We start from the raw sequence: 21531 nt of genomic DNA on the forward strand, positions 1-21531 counted from the left end.
CCCTTATCCTGTTATTACATGCCCTTATAAGAAATCCCTCCTCAGCTTTCCTGTAGGCCCCCTTCAGGTACTAGAGGGCTGCTGCAAGTTTCGACCTGAGCCTTCTCTTCATGCAAGTTGTGTGGGCACTCCTCTCTCATTCTGCGTTGTGTGGGCTCTCCTCTCTCATTCTAAGCTTCTGTGTAGCAGGATCTGGAAGAAAATTCCTGCACTTCATGATTGACTATCAGTCAGGTTCCATCTTATCTAAAGCCTTAATGTGCAGCCTCTGCTATGCATCTTAGGTGTTCTTGCCTTTACAGAGCAACGCAAAAACTTATGTCCTTGCTACAGATAATGTCCTTGTCGGATAATCTCTATTTCTCTAAGGCTACATTAAGCAAATTGGGGTCTGCAATAGATAAACTCTACTTGTTTTTTTGAGATAAACTTCATTAATATCTGTGAAGGGCACTAACACAAACTGTGTAAAAGATTTGTGGTCTCAGAGGCAACAGTAGTGGCCACCTTGTTCTATACATACAGGCACGTTTCTTACTGCAAGATAAAACACAGAAATAGATAAAAAGCAGAAAACACGGATTTTCTGAGGTCTGTTTTTAAGAAATACACTTGTAAAAGATAAACTTACTGTTAGCATCACCTCCATCCACAAAGGTCTTCTGCGATCTTTACTATATGCAGTAGTGTATAGCAGATGTATAAACTATTTGTTTATTGTACTTTATAAAGTGGTTTTATATGCATTCATATTGACACTACGAACATTTGTGAATATATTTGGAAACAGTCACTACAAAGAGTAATTCCAGAAAAAAAAACCAAAACTCTGTGTGTTACATGATAGACAATACATTAAACACAGTAGATCACAGAATACTTTACAACACAGTATTCATATGCTTAGATGATTTGTGAAATGTAAGAGAAAATACAGAGTATGTAATATAAATATATGATAAAAGTAGTAATAGTAGTGATGCTACCATCCGTGTTCAAGAAAAATAGCTGGCATTCACATCCTGCAAAAAAATAAAATTTTCACATGTCCCTCAGTCTCATTTTTCTTCAGATTTTTTTATGCCAATCACTGTTTGCAGAGGAACTCTTTGGATGATTTGGTATATGCTTTTGTAGAGGATAATGAGAGAAATACAAGAAGTTGAAAGGAACCAGGAATTAGTGAATTATCTGGTGTTACTAATAAAATAATCTTAGTAAAACAGTTGTCAGTCTTATTTAAATTGTCATTTTTGAGTTTCAGGCTGTAGAGATTAGTGGGGCAGTATCCTGGTGGCTTTTTATTTCCAGCTCTCAGCTGGCTTATGACATACTAGGATATCACTTCACTTTTGGTTCATGTCTCTTAAGTTAACTTTGTAACCAGAAAAGCCAAGAAAAAATAAAAAATAAGATGAAATAAAATAAATCAAATTAAATAGAGATGAAAACCGAGCGAACAGAACTCTATAGCAAAAGGATGATACTCCAGCAATTTCTTTTGCTTGGTCATATTTGACCAGACATTTATCTAGACAGTGTAATTCTATGTATATGATCAGGGCAGAATGTACTATAACTGGGAAAATGAACAGAGTTCATTTTTCTCTGATGAATAATGAACCAGCTTGATGATCATTATTTGAAGATAAGAAATGAACTAGTTTTCATACATAATGTATAATATGTAATATAATATATCTGAACATTAAGTTCCTGGTTGAGGAGCGTGCAATTATGAACCATGTTAAAGATAAATATGAAGGAGATACAATTTGTTCAAAGGAAAACAAGTCTGAAAAAGAATACATTTCTTTTCTGCTGTTCTTTTCAGATAATAAAAAGAGGAGCTGGAAAATTTGGATGTTAGGTATTACTAGTGACATCTACTTTCAAATACATCAAGTGTTTTGTATTTTAATTAAAAATGGACCTAAATTCTTTAACTGTTCTAGTTGCAGTTTCTAAAAAGCACTTTCAACTTTTCTGATACCATAAAGTGTAAACACATCTTTGCAAGAAAAAACAAATCACAGTTTCTGCCTTTCAGCTTTCTTCAAACAGTCTAGCAATTGCAAAACAAAGCCAGAGGTTGAACTCCAGTCTTCTGAGTGTAGGACTTTTATTGACCCACAAAATCATTCATCCTGTCTGCAATGCTTTTGAATTAGAAGAAAAGTCACAATTCAGTAAAACATACATTGAAGATACAAGAATTAACCCAGTTTTCCCCTTGTTAGAAATTGGAAACAGTCAGTATACCAGATACTACTATTTAGGAAATAGTTGCAATTAATGTGTTATTACACGTTCATTTATCAGTTCTCTATCTGTCAAAGTTTGGTGCACATTTTGAAGTTTATCCAAAGTCTGAAAAATAACTGAGTTTCTGTATCATGTCTAAACAGGAAAGAATCCTGGCAATATGAACAGTGAAGACATTAGATTTTACTTCAGATGTAAAGTGAACTGTGAACATGGTTCCAAATTTAGATTTCTACATTTGGAATGCATATGACATTAGTATAAAATCTTTGTAAAATCCCTCCTTTGATTTTTTAATTAAAATGAATAAGCAAGGATCACACTGAGATAGATGGGTACTAACATATGTTCTATGGCTAAGGAGGAGAAGTAGCCTCATTTTACAAAACTGTTCTTTGAAGTGATGCTATCAATTAGGTTCCAATGATAACATGATTTAAACAGGATATATTTAGGGGTAGGCAAGATTAAAGTATTGTACTAATATTTCACATGTGGACACTTTAATCTGGATGCAGTCTGAGCAATTACTATTTTTTATCAAGCACCAAAAGAAATATTCTCTTTTAGAGATAGTACCCAATCTTTCAGGTCAAGCAGCTACAGTTTCTTCATAGAATAAGTAAGGTAGTATGTGCTTTGCTTTCCTGTTCTTTGTGTTTGCCAAGTCAGTATACACAGTGCAAGCAATCTAACCCTATGTGTTGGAACCACCAGTCGCCAGAACTGTCTATACTACTACACATGAGGTATTCTGGATGTACAACATACTTCTGTTACTGCAGAAAGCCTATGGAGTGCAGACAAAGTGTTGTATGCCTGCTGTTACTAACTTTGAAGAAAGGGGTAACTTAGGGAAGTTTCTGCTAGCATGACAGTCTTCTGATCTAAACAGAATGAAGACTTCTGGTAGAGGAAGTCAGGTTCTGATCTCTTCCTTTTTTGGAAGCTTTTTAACACTTCTAATCACATACATGTGCATTATTAACTTTACATGATCATGTAGGACTGAGAGAAATTGTAGATGGACATGAGCATTTGACAACTGAATTCCATCCTTCTTGCTCTTAGGCTCCTCAAGGGAAGTAGACTGGATGATGAATCATTGTAATTTGCCAGGACATTCTAGATGACAATAGGGAAAAGTGTTTGTTACTGTAGGCCTTATATATTTCAGGGAACTAGTACATGGAAGGTATCTGCTCTTCAAAAATGTTCATACCTTCATCACTTCCGTGATTTTTGGATGCACGGAGAACTGCTTGTCACTGGAGTTAGTGTTTCTGTGTGGTCTTACATATCCAGGATTTATTGATTGTAGCTTCCTTTCTGTAAATGAATATTAGTGAATTATACAGATTGTAGAGAAAGGAATTGATCAGGATTACTTTATGATTTAGAGGCAGGCTAAAAAGATGACAAAGATTTTGTTAAACAATATCAATGAAGTGCTCCAAGAATCAGTCCTGAGTCTCAGATTATTTTTTGTTTTTATTAGTGAGTCAGGAACAAAAAGATACAGTTTTTCTGATGCAGTTTACCAAGGTAGAAAAGTAGAAAGCATTTCCAATACAAAAGAGGGTCAGGATATTGTAGTGGAAGAATTATATGACTGTGATGACAGAATAGTATAAATGGAAGGAATGTAATAGTGCAAGGCCATTCATTTAAATACTAATAACAGAAATGTCTGCAGTAAGCTGAGAGCTCATTAGCTGGAGGTGACAGAGAAAGATCTGGTTACATTAGTTGCTTAGAAGATGACCCTAAGCCATCAAAATGATGAGACTGGAAAAAAAAAGGAGATAAATATGTTCTTAAGATCTATCATAAGAGACTCCAAGAGACAGCAGGGAGTATCCACTGTGGAATTCACTGGGTTGTAAACTTTTAGAATACTAAACAAATAAACTCTTCAGAAAAACTAATTCAAAACAGAAAAGGTCAAGAGAGGAATGTCAGGACAAATCACAACATGGCAGTCTTGCTAAAGAAGCATGAGCAGTTCTATTCAGCAAAACAAAAGCAACTGAAATGTGGATGCTAAAAATGAATTACATAAGTTTAAGGAATATAAAAATGAAATAATATTTATCCAGGAGTGGAAATAAAAAGAAATTTATTTTTTTTTTCACAATCACTCTAACTTTGGAACGCATTCCAAGTCAAAATATTGGAGATAGGAAATCTAATTGATTCTAGGACAGACTATGGTTTGTTTATGAAATATGATGCTATGGTAACTGAACCCAATGTCCAAGAAACACATTCTAGCCCAGGGTGTCTGTCTAGACAGAACACTACCACATTCAACAGAATTTTTAAATTTATGTAAGTATAGTTGCCTTTCAAACAAGGCTCAGCTATTATTTTTTACCCGTGCAAAATTGAGAAAGTCATAATCCTTACAGACTTGTGTTACTGTAATACAAATACATTATGCAAAGATTAGCTAAAATGAACAAATAGTTTAATAGTATATAACTATGAGTGAACACTGTTGTGGCATAGTGTTACTGTAGGGACTATAGGTGAGCAGGCCTAAGTAACTCTTACCCATATATTTTATTGTATGATTATTATATATAACAAGAGAATCCTTTCATTTCATTTAAAAATAAATAAATATGGAAATGCTATTTGATTTAATTTTTCCTGAAATTAAGCAATGTTTAGTAATAGCTGCCATGCTTTAGGATCTGGAATACTATTGTATTCCTCTTAATGAAGAAACAGTATTGCTTTTAAAAAAAACACCCATGACCAGATATGAAACATTGCAAACTGCAGCCTCTGCTGTCTATTGCCAGCTAACCATCTAGTAGTGAACTCCTTATCACACAGTTTTGCCTGCAGAGCAGTTTGGACCCAAATATCTAATGTGACAAACTCATCTGAATTGGTCCTTTTACGTTGCTTGTCTTAGACATGGCCAGCAATCATCAGGACCCAGGTTCTTGTGAGAATCTGCTATGCTCAAGCCAGGCAGTTGCTCAGGTACTTCAACTAAAGTTTGCTTTTATAATTGGTTTAAACTTCAAAGTTGAGCATCTTTCACACTTGAGCCCAATGAATGGAAATTCTCATGTTCCAGTCTGTGCACACAGGCACTGAAGATCCCATGACACTTTATACAAAAGGAAGAACGTTAACCTTGGTGTCCCTGCCAAATACTAACTTCGTTAATTACAGTCTGCTTTCTTTAATTCTCCTTGCAGTTTTAATTAGATACAGTATTATTCTCTTCGTGTACCACATTGTCACTGGTTATTCTCACCAAATCACTTACTGTGTTAAAGGTTTTTAATCTTTTGTCCAAAGCTTGCTGCATTTTAGAAGCAGGAAAATGAGTAATTATATACTGCTATATTTAATATGTGTGTGCTCACCCCTTACAAGCCACTTGCATCTAGATTCTCAGACATACATACACAAATATGTGTATCATCAATGAAAAGGTTGAAAATAATGTGACTTACCAGGACTTCTCAGAACATCACAGATGTGAACCAATGTAGCTCATGATACCTGCAGGATAAATAGATTATTTCCTGGTACTTCTGCATTTTCATACCCAAATATCTGTGTTTCCGCATCTCTAAACAGAAACAAGAACATGCTTTTGATGCAGTGTAGTTAAACATAGATTTAAAGTGCTTTGGGATTCATCAGATTTGACAGTGCTATGTAGTTGTAAGATCACTATTGTGCACATATCTTAAACTAATATGTATTTTAATTATAATTATTAAATAAAAAAACACAAAGTTTATTTATGTCTACATTTCTAAAGTAGCTTCCTACTGAAAAAGACAAAAAAGTAACTTTCTTCACATGGTATCAAAATTGCCTAGTTTCCATTTTAAGCTTCTTCTCAATGTTCTGTAGTATTAGCAAGGACTTTCTAGGGTGGATATCAGTGCTGGGCAAATTCAGTCAGAGTGTTGCAACAGAGGACTACTCTTCTGTGTTTTTGGCTTTGTATTTTTTAACTTCTCCCGTAATCAGCAATGTAAATATTTTTCAGTAAAGATCCATTCTTCTTTGCTCGGTTGGTCTTATGCATTGTGGTTTAACCCAGAAGGTAGCTAAGCACCACAGTCATTCACTCACACCCCCACCTCCCAGTGAGTCTTACTCCCAGAAGAGTCAGAGAAAAAGCCTGAAGTAGAACTCATGGTTTGAGATAAAATCTATTTAATAAGAGAGACATATGAGAGTAGTAATGATAATTACTGTCTCTGTACCACCAGCCAAATGATAGCCAGCCAGTAACCAAGCAGTGGCTGCCTACCCCAGTCAAATTCTCACAATTTTTTAAGTGTTCTTTTTTTTGTTTTTTTTTTTTTGTTTTTTAGCACTATGTCATATGGCATGGGATATACCCTTGGCCAGTTTAAATTGGCTGTTCTGATTCTGTTCTTTCCCATATCCCCTCAGTCTCTGTCACTGTCAGGGCAGTCTGAGAAGCTCAAATGTCCTTCCTTCTGTACAGCACTGCAAGATCTACAACTGGTATCAACGTTGCTTTCTCCTGATGCCAAAGCATAGCATGAAATCAGACACTATGAAGGGAAGTCAGCTGTGTCCTAGCTGAAACCAGGATGTTATATGATTTTGAAAATAAGAATTTGTTTGGGAATGTTCTAATTAAAAATACAGTGAGGTTTAGAAAGAAATATAGATGTGTAAAGCTTGGAGGTCATCCTAGGCTTCTCTTAGCATCAATAAATAGAAATAGGTATGGTTACACTAACTCTAAGTAACCAAGGCAGGTCAGGTGAATTACTGCTTTTCTTTACCTGATCCTGAATCTTGACATCAAGAGTTATTCCTAGCATGATAATTTACAGCAGATTTTCCCCTGTGTCATCATTTCACATAAAAGTTTGTGTTAGAAGAGGCCTTACGGATAATCTGCTTCTATTCTCCTGTCATGTACAGGACACCTTCCACTAGACCAGGCTGTTCAAATCTACATCCAACCTGGCCTTGAACATTTCCATGGAGAAGGCATCCACAACTTCTCTGGCAAACCTAGTCCAGTGCCCCACCATCCTCACATTTCCTCCTTATTTCTAGTAAATTTGTCCTCTTCTAGTTTGTGAATGACTTGGGTTTCAGTTTCATTTTTATCATATGCATGTGGAGTAATGAATATGCTTTCCTAATGCCTGACAAAAAATGCCAAATGAGGAGAAAAATGCTGAAGACTGTGTGGAACAAAGATAAAATGGGACACTTGGGGAACTGCATTCCTTTGGGTACCTGATGGAAGTGATAATACAGGCATTGATTTTTGGGCAGATATTTGCTCAAAGCCCTGCCTGTGTGGGATGATAATTCAGCAGTTCTGCAGATGGAAGGAATCATTTGAATTTGTGTCACTACAGGCAAGCTAAGTTAGATGACATTACAGCCATTAACTGTATAATCTAATTGTGCTGAAATGTCTACCATTGGCTTTGAGGTTACTCACCCTAATGGTCAGAGAGCTTTGGAATCCTCCACACTTTTGTACTTTCAGTTGTCTTGGTAGTGTTTTTTCACTATCAGCCAGTTAAGTGTTTATAACCTTTTATATTTGGGCTTTGTCACTTGAATTCATGTTTTGTGAATAGACTACAGACATTTAACTATATTAAGGTCATGAAGATAATTTAATGTTTATAAATTGGAAACACTCATTGATGTTTCTCATGAGTTTGTGTCAAACTGTTTAGTTTGGGTTTTTCAATATTGCTTTTGATAATCTTAGAGAAGTTGTCAGCAGTATCATTCAAATTATTGTAACTTATGTACACAAATGTGCATACCATTTAAAATACGACATATACAGTACACAAGGTCATATTCATTTCTCATTTGTTAGATTATTTGTGAGATTAATTTGTTTTCAGTAGTTACTATTTCCCAATTTACAATAGTAACCTAACCCTTATAATGGCCTTATGCAATGTCCACTGTAATTAGAGTAGGACTCACATTGACTCTCACTTTTTTTCTATCAGTATGAAATTTCTGTTTCATATTATATCAATAAGCAAAATTAGTTTACATTACTGTAGGAAGTCCTTAAACATGTCTGGAGTAAATATGAATTTACTTTTGTAATATAGTTACGCTACCACTGAAACAAAGAAAATCTAACGTTAAAGCTGCAGTGCATGCTGTAATACTTGTCAGTTTTCCTCCCAGGAATGAAACAAAGGTGCTTAACATAGAAATGTACTTAGCTTTCAAATCCTGCATATTAAACATAGCTTGTTCTTGAGTAATACTCATCTGAATTCCAAACATTCTCTTAAAAAGTATTTTCATTGAGAGATCAAATATTTAATCAGATTTTCAAAACTGACTCGATGTTTCAGTTTCTAATGGTACTTAAGAATTCTCAGTTCTCTTATGTAAAAGACATCTACAATTTATTTTAAAATGAGCATGTTATTTAAGTGTTTTCAAAAAGAATTCTGAACGCTTCATTCCATTCTGGGCTAATAGGAGAATTTAACACAAACTATGGTCTCAGAAAATTTAGTAGAATTACTACTAAAACAATAAAGCTTAGTTTCAATTTAAGAATTATTAATAAAAATATAGTGAAAAGTGCCTCTTGATAATTTCATACTAAGCAAATGATTGGGAAAATGTCTCCATTCAGAACAACTTATGGTGAGGCTGAGTCTCTACAAGAAGAGAAGTGAACAAAATATTATAAAAGATGGTTCCCAGTAGAAATGTAGTTGGTGTCTCAGTTTTTTTACCTTTAAATTTTACCTGTAAAATCCTAGGGTGTTTCAAGATGTATATTTAAATCTGTAAAAAATTGTTTTCTTCTTGGCCTGTTGGATGCAATGCAATATAACCAATATTTCATATATCATACAATGTTCAGTCATGAAATGTTGGTTATATAATCATAGAAACTTATCAGAGCCTGAACTGTACATTACTAAATGTCTTCAGACTGCTCCAAAAGTGATGCCTTCTATTTTATTATGTTGGCCCATGAATTCAGAGGTGGATATTGGTGGTATGGCAGTAGAAGTTGAACCTTCCCACCAGTATCCCACTACATTTTGTTGTTGTGTGATTGATGGAAGAAGAGGAGAATTCTGACAAAATGGTTGTCATGAATGAAGGTCAAACTATGGATGTGAGCACAGTGAGGTGGTGGCTGGTACATTTCAGCAGTGGTGACAGCAACAGTGGTGATTTCTGCTGGTGTAGATTTTTACAAGTGCATTATGCAGGCTGTTCATGTCTGGTAAAAATGCATACCTAGTGGTTAATATGTTGAAAAATAATGTTTTGTAGCTGAGGATTTGCTCTGTAACGTAGATTGTGCTCTTTGTATCTGCTGTAGTTTCTGTGGAAATAAATAGGAGGGATTACTTTTGGAGTGATCTCCATATATAAGTTGTCTTGTGAAATAATTCAATTTAAATTAATATTTGGACAATCATCTAGAATCCATAGAATCTCAGAAAGTAGCTAAAAATCAGCAAGGTTATTTTTACGTTCCACCTAATTCATGTTTAAAACACCTTTGTGTTAACCCTATAATTGGAAACTGTGTCATAAAAGAATTTAAAAACAGACACCTTGGGGCATATTCTTCAGGGAATGTCAGTATCTTATTCAACGTTTATTTATTCTAACACTGTTTTTTTTTGTTGTTGTTGTCTTTGTTTTTGCTTTGTTTGTTTTCTCCCTCTTTCTTCTTTTTCTTTCCTCCCACTCCTCCTTAAGCTATCTAGCAGCATTTTGGATATATATAACAGTGACCAGGGAATGGCACCAGCTAATATGAGTCTCACAAATGCTTCTTGTCCAGCTAATCTACCAGTAAAAAGGGAACTCACAGGTAAAAGAACTTTGATATTTTAACATTTTATAATTTCAAGAGTGATGATGTTTCTCTTAAAAGTTGAACAAAAGTTCAAATGTTCATTTCCTGAGAATTTTTCAGTGTGAAGTTTCATTTATGGAAAAGGACAGTGACCATGCAGAAATGTTTTCTCTCTATTCTTCTCTTTAGCACTTATGAAATGTTTGTCCTGTAGTTTTTATGAACATCATGCTTCTAATAAACTAAAATATTTTAGGAAACATAGGGAATTCTTCTGCATGTTGGCTGCTGATCAATGGTGTAAATAAATTATCATCCATTAAATTTGTTCCAGAGTAGAACAAATGATTCTTTTAAAAGCTCACAATAAGTCTATTCAAGGTAAATTTATGTTAGTGGATTAACAACTTTAAACGTTACATTCAGTTAATCCAAAGAATGCTAACAACTGTGTAGAGTTTATTAGTGTCACTCAGAGAAAACAGTGAGTTTGTTCAATATGAGTTATCTTAGAAATCTGATTAACTCTTGCATTATGGGATATGCAAATCCATATTCACATTAGTGTATTGTTTTATCCTGTTGTAAAAGTACAGAAAATTGGAGAAAAATAGTCCTTTACACCATTTCTATATTCTTAAATAAAAATTCTTCCTTACTGAATATCTTAACTAACCTGCCAGACTTAGCTCAAAAACTGAATACTGGTAGAATATAGATTTGCTTATGATTTTGTTTCATAGTAATAATAATAATTTAAAAAAAAAAAAAAAAAAAAAAAAAAAAAAAACCAAAAGGCTGCTTTTTGCGAAAAGAGGCCATTTTGAAATGATGATAGGATAACTGGACTTCCAATTTAAGGGCTGTTTAATAAATGTTACTTTCTGTCAGAAGCAGATACGCGAGCAATGGCCAAGGAGAGACAAAAAAAGGATAACCACAATCTCAGTAAGTATATATAATTAGTGTGTGGGGACTGCAGAACCAATATACATTAGCTACCATACCTCTGCTCATTTTCTTGATCAGCATCTTACCAGGGTTATCAAATTTAACTCAGTCTGTGAACAGCCAACCACAAAGCTTTCTTTCCCAAACTGAACTTGTCTTCTACATTTTTTCTTTCATTATGCCTCACGTGATTTTCATGAATTTCTTTACATAACGTCCCCTGTTACTACATTTTTATACTACTGTTGTATGCATATCCTATACACATCCATTTTACTTCATGTCTTTAAGAATTACAGTGCAAAAATAGGCAAGAAAAGAGGCAGACAATGAAAAAGAGAATGAAGCAGATGATCCAGGCACCTCGTTTGTTACTTCTGAAACATCCAAGTGAGAGACTGCATCTCTCTATTGGAAACTGGAAGATAAAAGTAATAATTCAATCAATCAATCAATCAATCAATCAATCAAAGATGCATAAACTAGCTGGTATAGTGAAGCAGACAAAGCTATGGAAACAATACATGGCAGAAGGAAATCAGGGCAAAACTGGATGACAGTCAGAGTGCTGTGACTGCTCTAGGATACTTTAAGCTTAAAACAGGGAAATTCATAGTTCAGTGTTTAAATATTAAACTTAAAAGCTAAACAACATTTTTTAAAGTCTAGAATAGAAAAATATACCCTTATTGCTGAAAGAGGAGTGCCTATAATATTATGTGATTGTTCCCTCTAAAGAGTAATCTAAAGCAAAAAATCAGAAGCATTCTCTTTGAAAAGTGTTGGATAAAATAGTAATGTTCTCTAGTCCTCCGTTATACTTTTGGCAGAAATAAGTCATGAAGTACCTAAATTGGTAATTTGGTAAAGTGGTAATAACCACTAATTATATCTTTGGCTATTCCAATGACATTAGAGAGAGTTATAACTTTAGTTGCATGTACCTGGAAGTGTACATCCACTGGTACACTGTGCTGGCAAACACTGCAACAACTTCCTACTACTTCGATTCTCCAGAAAGCATCCTTGTGCTCCACATTTTTAGTGGATCACAAATTAGCCATGTAGACTTTTGTGTTTGTTGCTAGCACATCTTCTCTGAATTACCACAGTAGCTTCTGCTGGTCTTGTTTGAGTAGGAATATGGACGGTCAGAGGGGAAATGTCACAGAAGTGATGCTCGCTCTCTCACTGCCTGGCAGTTCTTAGTCTTCGGAAACCTCTCTCTCTCTTATTTTACTTGATTTATTAGCCTCAATTCCTATTAGACTGTATTATATTGTGTTATCTTGTATTCCAATATCATAGTTAGTAAAATAAGTTTTCCTCCTTAGATCCTGAGGTCCTCTGGGATGTATAGTTCTTCTCTGTTCCTCATATGATGTTATGATGTGGAATACCAACAGCAAAAATTACAAAACCATGACACAGGCAGGGAAAAATAAGACAAAATCGAAAGAAAAAGTGTCTATTTGCCTAGGATTTTTTTTCTTTTTTCTTTTTTTTTTTCTCTTTTTTAAAATAGCCAGTGTCTCTTTCAGGACTTTTCCTCACTATAAATGTGATTCAAACTGAAACTATAATGCTGAATGTTTAATGCATATTCTTTTAACCTCACTATAACTAAAGACATGGTGTTGTACAGTTGCAGTGTGTGTTTGCATACACTGTGTTCTCCTAAGAGATCCACCATATTTATGCCAGTGGGTTGAAAGGGGTAACAACATTACACTCAGATGGACTATAATCCTGTTTCCTGAATATGAAAATAGAAGCTACAAAGATTGAAATGAGTTAATTTGTAGAGCAAAATTCCTGTTTCTAGAGAGAGAAAAATATGTTGATACATTTAGCCAAGGCAGAGCATTTCAGGAGGTTAAACAGTAACGTTCAGGCAGGTCTCTGAACTGAAGCCTGTAAGGGAAGTAGCTGACTGACACACCAAAGAGCCTTGCATTTGTGGGCAAGAAAGAAGATCTCTGTGTTCTGGCAGAAGGAAAGGACTACAAGTGAACTACGTGGTGAACTGAATCTGCAAGTGATACACAGATATGGTTGTGAGAGGTTGAAGTCAGCCTAGGAATACCCAGAAGGCATCCCTTGATTGCCTTCTTCTAATACTATCCCTTGATTGCAGTCTTCTAATTCAGCCATCCCGGGTTGTAAGGATAGGGTTTTTGTACCAGCATTCGAAATTAAGATGTTAATCTTGAAGTGCACATCTCCATGTATGAATGTTAAGGAACTTTTAGCATTCTGCTTGTTCAGATCCTACCTATTCAGTGAAGTTTGTATTGGGTCAAAGTACCATGTGAAGAACGCAGACAGAAGTGCAAGATCACACCAGTAGGACGTTTGCAAGTACCACAGCCATACTCCTGTCACTCTTCCTCCTCATTTTTCTTTAATTTATTTATTTATTTTTTCTTCTCCCTGGTAGAAAAAGTATAATTTGCTATCTATAATTTGCTATTCTATGAGGATTTCCATGCTGTATCTCAGTTTAGGCTACCCTGGAGCTGGAAGTCCTGAGTAGCTGGCCATTCCATGTACAACAGGATCTGCATTAGAGCATGTGAACCAATGCTGTTTCTAACCTGTTAATCGCAGCCTTATAATTGTCTTACTATGTTATCTAGATTGTAACAGACTTACTGCATTTACAGAACATTTGTATAACATCTCCAGTATGTCCTAGGCACTTTTTTTTCCTCACTGAATATACTTTCTGTGTACTGAATGTAATTTCTGTGTACCAGAAATCCCTCGAAGTTATGAGATGTCCTTTTGGGCCACTGAAAAATATCATATTTCTATATGTATTTGTAGCTGGAGAAAACCCTGTGAGAAAGCACAAGGTAAAGAAGTTTCTCTACATTAGTTAAATGGAGGCAGAAAGGTGACAGGACTTTTCTGTGCACATACTCATTTAAGAATCACAGAATTACAGAATCACATAATGACTGAAGTTGGAAGGGACCTAAGCAACTTATCTGCTCTTTATCTTTTTAAATAAACTTCAAATAAAGAAAGTTACCATACATAGTCTTTTTCTTTTTTTTTTTTTTTTCCTTTCAATTTAAATATAACTTTTTAGTTGTTCAAATAGTGTTTTTCTTCATTTTCTGAATATTATTGTAAAATTTATTGTAAATATTATCGTGTTGTCCTTCACCAAAGGAAACAGGTGTGCTGGATATTAAATGTTTCTGGAACATAATCCATTTCTATGAAGAGAGATGGCTGCTATATAAGTCTTCTCCATGGTCTACAGTGCTGAGAATTGTAGATAAAAAGATAACAAAGCAGTTAACCATGGTCTGTAGCAAGAGTTCTAACAAAATGTGAATATTTCACCATTAAAATAGTAACTGTTTCTTTTTAACAGTTGAGAGAAGAAGAAGGTATAACATTAATTACCGAATCAAGGAGCTTGGCACACTCATCCCCAAGTCTAATGATCCGTGAGTTCAACAGTCTTTCCTATAATAATGTTTATTATTTAAATACAGGAAAAAAACAGAGTTGCATACTGGCCGTAGGACTGACTGATGTAATACAGAATGGTTTGTGCCAGGCCACTAGCTTGGATCAGTCCATTAATAACAAAATTCTGGCAGATTTCTGGTGCCTGTTGGGAAAACTTATTTTAAATGATAATAAAATAAAAACAGTATGGAGATGTCACACATCAGAAACACGGAGTAGGGAAAAGATAAACCAAAAACACCACAAGCCTGTGTGATGCCTCTGGAGAAAAAAGAAATGATACTTTCAGCCCTCACCATGGGCCCTCTAGTGGGATAAGACAAAATATGTGCTGTCACTGTGTGCCTTTTGGTTAAGCAAAATAAAGAAATACAATATTAAAAGTCATGTTAAGGGACTGTAGGTTGAGCATTTTTCAGAAGTACTCCACTCTCTGCAGAAAAAAAAAAATAAAATAAAAGAAGTCCTGACATGCAAGGCAAAAAATAATAATTGCTATAATAATAGCAATTTATACTAATGCGTATACTTACAGTAACACAAAATGCACATTTCTTAAACTGTACCTGCATTTCCTTAAAGCTTGTATTTGTCATCAATTTAAAAAAAAAAATCTGCCTCAGTAGGAAATGCTATGGTAGGATTAGCAGTAACAATTCAGTGGGATATTTAATGCTAGACTTCAGCCTTAGATATTTTATGTCGCTCTGGGAAGACTTAAGACCATGTTTGTATTTTGCATAAAATTGATTATACAGATTTGTTCTTTATCATTTGCATGTCAGTATGGGCTTGCACAATACTTAGAAGGAAAGCATCTATTGATATTTCAGCTTTTTGTTTTCTTCAGGACTAAGAAACTTTTGATTATGTTAAGGATTTCTATAAGGCTACAAAGCTCTTTAAGATTAGATATATACAAGATTGGCATAAGTAGACATTTTGAGTGAAATCAACAGAGAGAAAGTTTACATGCCACTGCTATTTTAGAGAATTCACAAACTCTTTTCATTCTACAGCATCCATTCAAGATTAGATAAATTGTACATTCTTGTTATTAATATAGATCTGAGTGTTACGGAGTGCTAAAATAAAAAAGTACTTTAAGTGTCTAAATAAATTTTTGGACACTTCTGATCACCTGCAAACACACACTGGTAAAATAATTCTAATTTTGACGGTATATCTTTCAGTATTCAAAACCATTTGGGCAAGTAATTGAAAGATTTCTCAGGAAAACAGTGGATGGCACTGTTGGTTTGCAGCTATAAAGCGATGATGGAAGCAAGTTATATTGCAATTAGAAATGAGTATGAGGTACAGTTTCCAGTTGTAGCTTTGATTACCTACAGAGGAGCTTCAGTTACATGCTTTTGGTCTGGATTCCAGTTTTATTTAGGAATTTGTTCAAATTGTTAATCAGTCATTTATACTGTACTTAATATGAATGCTCTAGATCTGCAATTTTGTTCCAGTAAGTGGATGATGGATACTACTTACTGATTTTAGTGATGTATCCTTGGACCGAAGTTTCAGAAAAATATCCCGAAGGCATCACCTTTTCTTGTTTTAGCCTCCAGTCTCATGATTGTGTCCAACAGAGCCTTGGTCCTATAATAGCTTATGTCTGCAAAAGAGAAGTTTGTTCTAGGTTCTGAGGATTGCTGTCTTCAAAAGGCTGGTAATTGGTGCGATTTTTGAAAATGGGCCTATTTTAAAGCATTTATGGTGGTATTAAGAAGAAAGAAGCATCAAATATGCTGGACAGATTGAAAGATGAAGTTATAATGTAGTTTTGATGCAGTTTGGTGCCAAGTTAAATTCATCTGAGGAAGTGTCAATACATGCTTAATACATATTTGTAAGAGGAAATAAATCAGTTTGACCATGTTTTGTTGGCTGAACAGATCAAAATTATTTATTTCTATTATCATTCTGTGTTGACAAGTTGTAACTCAGAGTCCTTACCTTCTCTTTCAATTACTTTTTTTTTCCTTAGAACACCCTGTTGTGCCCCCAGTCTGACCTCCTTTTCCTTCAAAGAAAGAGGTGTATCAGCTCTTACAATATTTTATTTGTAACAGTTTATCACACATAGCATTTTCACCTCATATATTGATTTTAAAGTATTCTTCTTATAGTGGGAATTTGGCTGTAAAAGGAGAAACCTTACTGATGCTTGGACTAATGACAATGAGACAAATCAGCATTTGCATTGAAGAGCAAATACTGCTTTAACTAAGTCATTGTGGTTAGCATGCCTGTCCCAGGTGACTTGCTTCAATACGACTATGTTCAGACTCGGGAGTAGAAAAGGGTATTTTTGATGCTATTTGGAAATCTTTTATGATTCATATTTCTCAGAAGTTTTTTGTTTGTTTTATTTTATTTTACTTTTGTTAGTTATATGGTGAACTTGTTTGGCTCCTACAGAGCCTCTACAGGGACTTGCTTTTGAAGATCTTAAATCCCTATTCTCTTCCTTTCCTCTTTATTATTTTTCAATTTAATGATGATAACTATAGATTATATTACTTGAATGTTTTAAGTTCACTTCATCAGCATTATAAAACAGAGATAAGTTGCAAAGAACTTTGCCTCCTTTGTTTAATTTTCATTCCTTAGATAGCTAAGTGATAAATGTTTCAGAAATGCAAAACTCCTGGAAAAAAAAAAAAAAGGCAGAATAAAAGAGGCCCAAAATTTTAATCATATTTTACAAAAAAACAAAACTTTTTTGTTTGTTTGTTTGTTTTAGTTGTACTTAAATTTACATTCTGGATTTCTTCACGTTCAGCCTTTCAAAATCCAGTAGTTAATGTGACTTTACACTGTAATAGAGTTGTGGGGGTGCCAACTCAAGAAATGTTTTAGGTAGCTAGACTGGAATTGTCAGAAATACCAAGAAAAGACATCTTTCATTTATGAATTCTCATCATACTACCAAACCAAGATGCTAAAAGAACCTCTAAGTATTTGGACAGAATTAGTGGATTGCTCTCACTCTGTTTGCTCTGTGCACTTGTTCCTGATGTTTTTTTTGTAGTCTGTGGACAACCCTCTAAAGGCTGGCACGGCCTCATTTCTTGTAAAGGAAAAGCTTGTGTACACTCAAGCTATTAAAAAATAGAAACTTGCTGCCTCTTTCAGGAGAATACGCTCGGTAATTGTATAGGTCATCAAAACAGGTGCAAAGTCCTTCAGAGTGTTTCTTTGAACAAGCTCAGTTTAAAACTAATTTCTTAGAAGTAGAAAAATAAATGGTCTGCAAACATAGTTTCAACTTCACAGATGTATTTGTTATTATTAACTTCTCTGCAGCTAGCAAACTCTATAACTACTACCAGCTCCCAACCTTTGTTTTCATTACTTAGTTTTAATCTTAGAAGATCAGTTGCTTATGTCCCTCCTCCATGCGTCCTTCAAATGTGAAAGCTAGTGAAGCTCCTTTGACTTCAACAAAGATACTCTAATGGAAGCAATTTGAAAATTAGTCTAATGGCTATATTTTGTTTTTTTTTTCTTTTCTTCTAAATGAGCAACTTTTCCACATGAAAGTTTCACTAAATTTCTGGGCCAAATTGTTTCATTGAGAGATTTAGCTGACAAACTTAAGAGGAGGTAGGGTTCAGAGACTAATAAAACATGATGTGTATTTTACTTACTTGCTACTTTTTCATGCCAATCATATTAAGTGTGGTAGAACTCTGTTAATTAAATTAATGTGTGTAACTTGCTTAACGTTTCAAATTATTGTAACGTGTAGAAAGACACAAAGACACATTCCTCCTTTGCTGATCTTTATTGATGCTCAGACCTGTTCAATTCCTTACTGCTCTCAGCTGACTTGTTTCACATGTAGACTTTTCCACGTCTCAGTATTTATAGAACAGAAAGTGTACAAACAAACCAGAAACAAAAAAATTTAAAAAGTTAGGATTTTTAGAAGCAGTGAAAGAGTAAACATGCACTCACATATGCATGCGTACACATACCTATAATATCTGATATACAAATGGCAATTAGGAATAACTCTATTCTTGAATCAGATGTGTTAGTGCATACTGACCAATAGGCATGTTGTACATCATTGTTCTTTTAGTACACACATTCATCACTTCAGTAGAAGAGGTTCAAAGTCTTTTAAGTGGTAATAACAACCACAACATTTTAATGCTAGACCATCAGAATACTTTTGCCTTTCAAATTTGTAAATGTTACAACCAATAGTATCTATACATATATGTCTCATGCTATATGATGAAATCCATCTCCTGGCAATTTGAATCTCAGAATTAGCCCTTCAGTAACAATTTAGGTGATAAGAAAATTTATCATTACAATGAATACATAAAAATTCAAAGTGTCAGGACAATATGAAATAAAAGTAAGCAATAACACAGAGGTTGTCAATTATGTGTGACATTAATGAATTACATAATAAAAAGATTTCCAGTTCAATCATGAATATCTGTCTTATTCATATTTCAGCCAGAAAAACTGACCGAAAAACATTTTTGTCTATACTTGGTTTTGAATTCCCATCTCCCATGGGAGATTCCCATCTTGAAAAGTTATTCCCTTTCTATCATTAGCTCTATGTTGTGGTTTATATTGGAAGGCAGCTCAGTACCACACAGCTGTTTTTTCACACCCCACAGTGGGACGAGGAAGAGAACTGGAAACAAAATAGAATGCATGGGTTGAGATAAAAACTTTTTACTAAGACAAAGAAATTAAAAATAAATGCAATTATAAATATATATGTATATTCTCCATGTAATTAATGGCCACCCACCAGCCATCACTCAACTAACTGCTGATCAGCAGCCTGCTAGCAATGCAGCATCTCACCACCTAATTACTGGTGCCCAGCCAATTCCCAAGCAGCATCTTCCCCCACAGCCAACTGACCACAGCTTTAGAGCTTTCTGCATGCTGTGGCATGGAATAACCCCTGGCCTGTTTCCATCCAGCCATCCTGGTTTTGCCCTGAGCCATGTTCCCATGCCTTATTGGTTATGGCCCTTTGTCTAAAGAGTTGCCCAGTTCTAGTTATGTGCACATTTCTGAAGCTCCATAAGGGTTTCTCATCTGTGTAGTGCAACAGAGAAAGGCAGATAGTCTGAATCACCAGGTCCCATACCTGTCTACTGTTTGCCCTATGCATTTGGCAGAATGACAGCTACTTTGGTGGAGGTCTTCAAGAGTTCTTACCTTGAGCATTTCTTCTGAGATCCTGAATTAAAAACACAGATACTCCTACAAGAACTAAATCCATTTTGGACCACAATTTTACTTACTCCGATTGTGAATAGTGTTAGTTCTCATTAACTAAAATAACAACAGAATAATGGAAAGTGGTAACTGACAAAGATATAATTTATATTTCTTCTTGACTGTAAATATTAGTGTCTAATTATAACTATTTGTTAAATAGTTATAATTTATAGAAAGATACTTAAAAAGAATGAACCAAGTTAGTTACTTCTATACTCCAACATCAGATTCTGACTAGTTTGAATATTTTTTCCCTCTTGAGCTTGCCTCATAGGACCAAAATGTCTGAAAGTCAAGATGGTTCATTTTAAGCCATCTTGCAGTGAAATAGATAGTTTGGATTAACTAACTCTTCTAAATTTAACACAACATTAACCATTCTTGTAAAATACTGAACTTTATCAGAAATTCAAGATTTTCAACAAAATTTATTCCTATTCTAAGGCCTCTAATAAGTTTCATGAAGGAGTACATGGAAAATTAATAAATGGATATGTGAAACTCCTCCAACACATGGTATATTAGAACTAGTGTGCTGTTACTAAGACTTCTTGTAATCTAGTAGTTAAACCATGATTTTCTGAATGGGAAATGGGTTAAATTTTATTTGTTTGGAAATATTTTTACTATGATTTGGAATCTGGCATGTATTTTTGAACTTTAACCTCATTTATATTGTTCCAAACTTGCTGAAAGGGCTTAAGCAATATTTCTTGTCATTAAGCAAAAACTTTTATCATACTTTTGCCATTATGGTTACCAAACCACTATTTGTCTGGTCTGTCATCAATGAAGAGTGTCATTCAGCACAGATCTTTTTTTTCTTTTTTTTTTTTTTTTTTTCTCAACAAGCTTAAAAGCAACCTCATTAGTAAGTCGGGTAAAAAGAGTAGTATATTTGAAATGATCTTTAAAAATTTAGGCTTAAGTCCTCAGTAATGTATATTTCCTAGTTCATTAATGCAGAAATACTGCACATAGATTTTAATCTTAGAGTTAATAATAAAAGCAATTTTCACTAAAAATATAAAAACTGTAATGGTAGAATCATGATATTGCATTTAGCTCTCCCACAAAAAGTCACTTTATTACTTTCTTTTGACACTTATTTTCATTCTGGGATTAATTTTACTATATAAGGGCTTCTTAACTATTCTATTAAAATTTCCATTCAGAAGCAATAATATCTAAGAGTGAATAATAGTCATGTAAATCATTATTTCATATTAATGTAAAAGATTTTGTAAGTTCTTATGAATTCTGCTGACATGCACAATTGTGAAAAGGTTATCTCTACATTCTGCAGTGATATGCGCTGGAACAAAGGAACTATTTTAAAAGCATCAGTGGAGTACATCAAGTGGCTACAAAAAGAACAACAGAGAGCCAGAGAATTAGAACACAGACAGAAGAAATTAGAGCATGCTAACAGAAGACTTCTACTTCGAATCCAGGTCTGTATGAGAGAGTTGCTATGAACTTCAGAGCTTTCTCAGTATTTCTACCTGGTCCAATTTTATTAATCTATATCATTTTTTCCCCAGATGTCACTCAGTGTAAAGGCATTGGTTTTCCCTGTTTATTGCTGTGTAGATTTAAGGAAGGGGTATATTTTCATATTTCTAGGAAATTCCTGTGATTATTATGCCTTACATAATGGAACATGTGGAAAGTAATTAAAGTATTTGTACAAA

General features: G+C 34.4%; 1 protein-coding gene across 2 annotated transcripts in view; it reads left to right on the top strand.

Annotated features, from left to right (window-relative positions):
- The window catches only part of TFEC (transcription factor EC), an 86859-nt gene that overhangs the window by 60436 nt on the left and 4892 nt on the right, over nt 1-21531 (top strand). The window contains exons 4-7 of one of the 2 annotated variants that reach the window (XM_015853740.2): nt 10018-10132; nt 11009-11065; nt 14457-14532; nt 21144-21291. In XM_015853740.2, the coding sequence (XP_015709226.1) occupies nt 10018-10132; nt 11009-11065; nt 14457-14532; nt 21144-21291 (396 nt within the window). The remainder of the gene's footprint in view (nt 1-10017; nt 10133-11008; nt 11066-14456; nt 14533-21143; nt 21292-21531) is intronic. The other variant, XM_015853746.2, reaches the window with a different exon arrangement.

This window comes from Coturnix japonica, chromosome 1, assembly GCF_001577835.2.
Source record: "Coturnix japonica isolate 7356 chromosome 1, Coturnix japonica 2.1, whole genome shotgun sequence".
In the NCBI taxonomy this organism is placed as follows: Eukaryota; Metazoa; Chordata; class Aves; order Galliformes; family Phasianidae; genus Coturnix; species Coturnix japonica.